The following is a 6124-nucleotide window of genomic DNA, read 5'->3' as shown; positions in this document are numbered from 1 at the left end:
GCACTGTGATCAGACAGACAGAAATTCAAAAAGTAAAGAACTTCCTATGGAGCATAAAGCAGCTGATAAATACTGGAAGGATTAAGATTTTTTTTAATAGAAGTAATTTACAAATCTGTTTAACTTTCTGGCACCAGGCGTACCCCTTTAATGGATAGGAAAGCAATGCCAACCCCTGCCGAAATATGCCCGCCTTGTAGTGCTTTAGTGCATCTCAAAGTGCAAAGCAACTTCATAAATATCTTGTATACAGCTCCTGTGCAGAGATATGTCTCTACTGCTCATCAGGCTTCATTCTGCTGTCCCAAAATGTATGTGAACACGAAGAAGGGAACAGATGGAAGATTAAAGGAGGTTTCTATAGCCTATAGTCTAAAGGCAGAGACATAGCTCTGCACAGGAGCTGCATACACCTTCATTTTTACTTAAAGGGGTACTCCGGTGGAAAACAACTTGCTCCATAAAGTTAAACAGATTTAGAATTTACTTCTATTAAAAAAATATCTTAATCCTTCCAGTACTTAGCAGCTGCTGTTTACTACAGAGGAAGTTGTGTAGTTCTTTCCAGTCTGACCACAGTGCTCTCTGCTGCCACCTCTGTCCGTGTAAGGAACTGTCCAGAGTAGGAGCAAATCCCCATAGCAAACCTCTGCTGCTCTGGACAGTTCCAGGCATGGATAGAGGTGTCAGCAGAGAGCACTGTGGTCAGACTGGTAAGAACAACTCAACTTCCTGTGGAGCATACAGCAGCTGATAAGTACTGGAAGGATTAAGATTTTTTTAATAGAAGTAATTTACAAATTTGTAACTTTCTGGCACCAGTTTATTTTTTTGGGGGGAGGGGGGGGGTGTTTCCACTGGAGTACCCCTTTAAGGCTATTTGCGAAGTTGCTTCATTTTATTTTAAGTTTTGGTTGTTAAGGTGGACAAACCTTAACGGAGCCTCAAGTTGTCTTCTTTTGACCTATCATCAGTTTTCTCCCTCCATGAATGTCCATCCCTACAGCTTCTATTAGTATTGTCACCCAGCTTTCCCAGGTCCCAGCTGGGAAAGAGGAGTTAGTACTTGCAGAAATAAGGAAATTGAAAGTTAAAAATTGTTACCATTGGTCTCTTCTCTTCGACCAGTGGTCTCCAGGGTTGCAAAACCACAACTCCCAGCATGCCCGGACAGCCGTTGGCTGTCCGGGCATGCTGGGAGTTGTGGTTTTGCAACATTTGGAGCGATACAGTTTGGAAACAAATTTAATTAACAAATTAAGTACATTTTAGTTCCATGTATGACCCTTTGGCACTAATATCATGGCGATAAGTGCAGGAAGAACAGCAGCTAAATGCAGGGAGGACACTGCCTGGAGCTGAGGTAGAGACAATATAAAGTCCTATCCATTGTGACATCTGGAGATGAGCCCAAGACAGTGTCCAAAGATCCGTGACGCCTAAAGCCCCATCACTGCTTATTCTCACCAAGGAGAAGGTCCGAGACAAAGTCAAAGTCCTGGAACATCTTATGGTCCGCGGCGGTCAAGGGACGAGGGTCGTCGGATGGAGACAGCACAGGTTTCTGGCCTGTGAATTCTTCGTCGAAGTTCCGGACGTCAAAGGGGTCGTTTAAAGCGGGTACGAAAGGCGGCTGCAGCTTGCGGGTGTACAGGGCCTCCCAGTCCATCTCCTATAGCAGGACAAACAAAGCGGGTTAGGGGTGCGAGGCCTGTAAGGACTTACCTTCTTCGGCTGAGGATGCAGTAAGTCATTTTTAAAGGGGCACAATACCTATGGAGTACACCCACCCTATAGTCTAGCAGCCATTTCTAGAGAGTGACTATTCTTAAAGGGGTAGTCCAGTGGTGAAAAACTTATCCCCTATCCTGAGGATAGGGGATAAGTTTGAGATTGCGGGGGGTCCGACCGCTGGGGCCCCCTGCGATCTCTCTGTACGGGGGCCAGGCTCTCCGGCCAGATAGCGGGTGTCGACCTCCGCACGAGGCGGCGGCCGACACGCCCCCTCAATACATCTCTATGGCAGAGCCGGAGATTGCCGAAGGCAGCGCTTCGGCTCTGCCATAGAGTTGTATTGAGGGGGCGTGCCGGCCGCCGCTTCGTGCGGAGGTCGACACGCCCCCTTCCCGCAGGCTGTCGGGGCTCCGTACAGGAGATCGCAGGGGGCCTAAGCGGTCGGACCCCCCGCGATCTCAAACTTATCCCCTATCCTAAGCATAGGGGATAAGTTGTTCACCACCGGGTTCACCACTGGACTACTCCTTTAAAGAGGACCTTAGGCCAACCCCCCAAATATTAGATTTTATTGTCATTAAATGGCTTAGGATGCCCTGGTCACACACCTTTTTACAGTTTCTTGATACACCCTTCCGTCCCCCAGGATATAAGGGTTCATAATTTGTCTAACAACTCAGGGAATCAGTCCGATGGGCGTGAACTTAATTTTAACCCCTTAAAGGAGTAGTCCAGTGGTGATTCAGTGGTGAGCAACTTATCCCCTATCCTAAGGATAGGGGATAAGTTGCAGATCGCGGGGGGTCCGACTCCTGGGGCCCCCCGCGATCTCCTGTACGGAGCCCCGACAGCCCGCTGGAAGGGGGTGTGTCGACCTCCGCACGAGGCGGCGGCCCACACGCCCCCTCAATACAACTCTATGGCAGAGCCGAAGCGCTGCCTTCGGCAATCTCCGGCTCTGCCATAGAGATGTATTGAGGGGGTGTGTCGGCCGCCGCCTCGTGCGGGGGTCGACACCCGCTATCTCGGCGGAGAGCCGGGGCCCCGTACAGAGAGATCGCAGGGGGCCCCAGCGGTCGGACCCCCCGCGATCTCAAACTTATCCCCTATCCTTAGGATAGGGGATAAGTTTTTCACCACTGGACTACCCCTTTAAGGACAGAGCGTTTTTCCACTTTCATTTTTTCCTCCTTACCTTTTAAAAGGCATAAACCTTTAAATTTTAATTTGTTTAAAATGGTCATCTTCTGACCCCCTGTAACGTTTTTAATTTTTCCGCATACGGGGCAGTAGGAGGGCTCTTTTTTTTTGCGCCGTACCTTTTGGCGGTACCATTTTTGTACTGATCACACTTTTTGATCGCTTTTTATAAAATTTTTTGTGATATAAAAAGTGACCAAAAATACGCTATTTGCGCGTACGCCATTGACCGTGCAGATTAACCAACTATATATTTTTATAGTTCTGACATTTACGTACGCGGCGATACCACATGTTTATTTTTATTTACACTTTTTTTTTTTTAAATGGGAAAAGGGGGGTGATTCAAACTTTTATTAGGGAAGGGGTTTAATGATCTTTATTTCCTTTTTTTTTCACTTTAATTTTGCAATGTTATTGCCCCATAGAGGACTATAACATGCAGTACATTGATCTCATACTGTTCAATGCTATGCCATAGCATAGCATTGATCAGTGTTTCTGCCGCTTGACTGCTGGAGCAGTCATTTGGTGATCGGACAGCGAGGCGGCAGGTAGGGATCCTCCTCGCGTCCTGCAAGCTGTTCGGGACGCCGCGATTTCACCGCGGAGGTCCCGAACAGCACCACTGAGCTAACCGGCAATGTTTACTTTCGTTTTAGACACGGCATTAGCAACCGGGACCCACCGGGTATGATGCACACTTACCTACTGAGTGCGCGTCATACCTCGGCAGATGCAGATGGATGTTAATGTCCATTTGCGGCAAGAGGTTAATAATGGGAGTGATGGGCGGAGTTATACAGTCAGGGAGTGTGAATACTGTACAATGAGGTACATGTATAAACCCACATCTCTCAGGAACAGGAGGGTGTATTCGAAAACTAAAAGGGGGTTTGATCAGGGCGCCCTACGCTATTTAACGCCTTTTCTGAGGCAGTTTTTTTTTTATATTTTCTTCCTCACCTTCTAACAGCCATAACTTTAATTTTTTAAATTTCTTTTTAATTTTCCACCTACAGACCCATATGAGGCTTGTTTTATGCGGGACCAATTGTATTTTGAAAGGGAATCTCTCATTTTACCACACAATCCACTTTAGGAAAAAAAAAATATTTGTGGAGTAAATTGAAAAAAATTATAAAAATACAGCATTTTTGCTACTTTTGGGAGGTTTCCTATTTCTATGCAGTGTACTTTTTTCAATAAAAATTACATTATCTTTAGTATGTTCTGTAGTTACTGCAGACATTTTAAGAAGGTCAGTACCTGGTAGAAAGGTTGTGTTTTTATCTCCTCTGCATCACCAACTCCGGCTCCTAGGCGGCGATCTGGCGTCTTACGAAGTAGCTGAATGAATACAAAAAAATAAAAATAAATTATATATATAATTTGTCAATAACCACGTATGTATAAACAAATCTATAATAATATATCAAAAAATAAATATCCAAAGAAATTGCACCACTACTTCACCAATTCAGAGTGTGTGTGCCAGCGCCCAGAACTTGATCAAAGTCCATCCATCCAGATATATAACAATTGCGCAGCACTCCAATGTAGCAAAACATTTTTTAAAGTTAAATTTATTGGACTCATGTCACAGTAAGCAATGTTTGGAACCATTTCATAGAGGAGCTGAAGCATTGTTTGCTGTGACAAGAGTCCAAAAGTTTCACGTCTTCTTTAGACAAGTGCAGATCTCCGAGGAAAGACCTGCATGCACCAGGCATTTAGGTCACCCTCTCCCACTAAATTGTTTTGCTTCTGTCTGCTTTGCTCGGTCGCAGGTTGTCCCAGGAATAGAAAAAAAAGCTAGCTTACTTCCAAAAACAGCACCACCCCTGTCCTCAGGTGGTGTGTGCTATTACAACTCGGCTCCATTCACTTCAATGGAACGGAGATGCAATTCCAAACACAACCTGAGGACAGGAGTCGTGCAGTTTATTTTTAAGAAATCAGCTGTTTTTCTAATCCCTTTAAGGGTCTATTCACACTGACAGTATTCTGCGCAGATTTGATACGCAGCATTTGAAGCTGTGTTCAGTTATTCAGTTTACATTGAAATCTGCAGCAGAAAATCCTGCGAATCAAATCTGCGCAGAATACTGTACGTGTGAATAGACCATTAAGGGGTACTCCACTGACCAGTATTAGGAACATTTGTTTCCGAACGCTGTCCGTGCGCTGTGGGGGTTGGCCACTTCTCCTTGTAACATCAGGCCACGCCCCTCAATGCAAGTCTATGGGAGGGGGCGTGGTAGCCGTCACACCCCCTCCCATAGGCTTGCAGTAAGTGGGCAGGATGTGACGTTACGAAGGGCCGGGCCGTGACATCACAATCCTCCGGCCCCTGCATCGCCAGTCATTAGGCAGGGAGCGAAGTTCGCTCCGTGCAGCAGATGACAGGGGGTGTCGCAGGAGAGATTGCAGGGGTTCCCAGTGGCAGGACCCCTGCGATCAGACATCTTATCCCCTATCCTTTGTATAGGGGATAAGAGGTCTAGGGGAGGAGTACCCCTTTAAGACAACGCTCACCTTACACACAAGGTACCAAATGTCTGCATACCTTCCGGATAATGTTGATTGCTTCGGTGGCTAAAAAGCGTGGGTAACGCACTTCTTCATTCACGATACTGTCAAACACCTCCTCTTCATCATCGCCGGGGAACGGGCACTTAGACAACCAGAAATAACAGAGGGGTCATTAGTAATGGGGACAACACTGCACAGTTTAAGAAGAAGCAAGGAAACTAATAGTTGGCCCTAAGCTGTGGATGAACAACCAAGGTGCCTCCAGCAGTTGCAAAACTACAACTCACAGTATGCCTGGACAGCCAAAGCATGCTAGGAGTTGTAGTTTTGCAACAGCTGAAGGCACCTTGGTTGGGAAACACTGTGAAAGAATCAGAATGTGTTATGCTAAGTGCTTGAGTCATGGAGCTGCTGACAGCTACAAGGGCTGCAATGGGTGGTGGACGTCTCACCTCTCCCACCAACATCTCGTAGATCAGCACTCCCAGCCCCCACCAGTCCACGGCATACGTGTACGAGGTGTCCGTCAGAACCTCCGGTGCAAGAAACTCCGGTGTACCACAGAAGGTGCTCGTCCTGTCACCATATCCCATACCTGGGGGATAAAACAAATTTACTCACCAAGGTCTGCAGGCAGCACAATAACAAAAATGGA

At 46.5% G+C, this 6124-nt stretch overlaps 1 protein-coding gene across 4 annotated transcripts in view; it reads right to left on the bottom strand.

Moving 5' to 3' along the window:
- Positions 1-816: 816 nt before the first annotated feature.
- PKN3 (protein kinase N3) overlaps positions 817-6124 on the bottom strand; it is a 38852-nt gene continuing 33544 nt past the window's right edge. For all 4 annotated transcript variants that reach the window (XM_056538630.1, XM_056538631.1, XM_056538632.1 and 1 more), the window contains 4 exons: positions 5922-6064; positions 5504-5611; positions 4204-4284; positions 817-1672 (listed from right to left, as the gene is read on the bottom strand). In XM_056538630.1, the coding sequence (XP_056394605.1) occupies positions 1451-1672; positions 4204-4284; positions 5504-5611; positions 5922-6064 (554 nt within the window). In that variant the 3' untranslated portion in view covers positions 817-1450. The remainder of the gene's footprint in view (positions 1673-4203; positions 4285-5503; positions 5612-5921; positions 6065-6124) is intronic.

The sequence above is a fragment of the Hyla sarda genome, chromosome 9, assembly GCF_029499605.1.
Source record: "Hyla sarda isolate aHylSar1 chromosome 9, aHylSar1.hap1, whole genome shotgun sequence".
Lineage (NCBI taxonomy): Eukaryota > Metazoa > Chordata > Amphibia > Anura > Hylidae > Hyla > Hyla sarda.
This window is presented reverse-complemented; position numbering and strand designations above follow the sequence as displayed.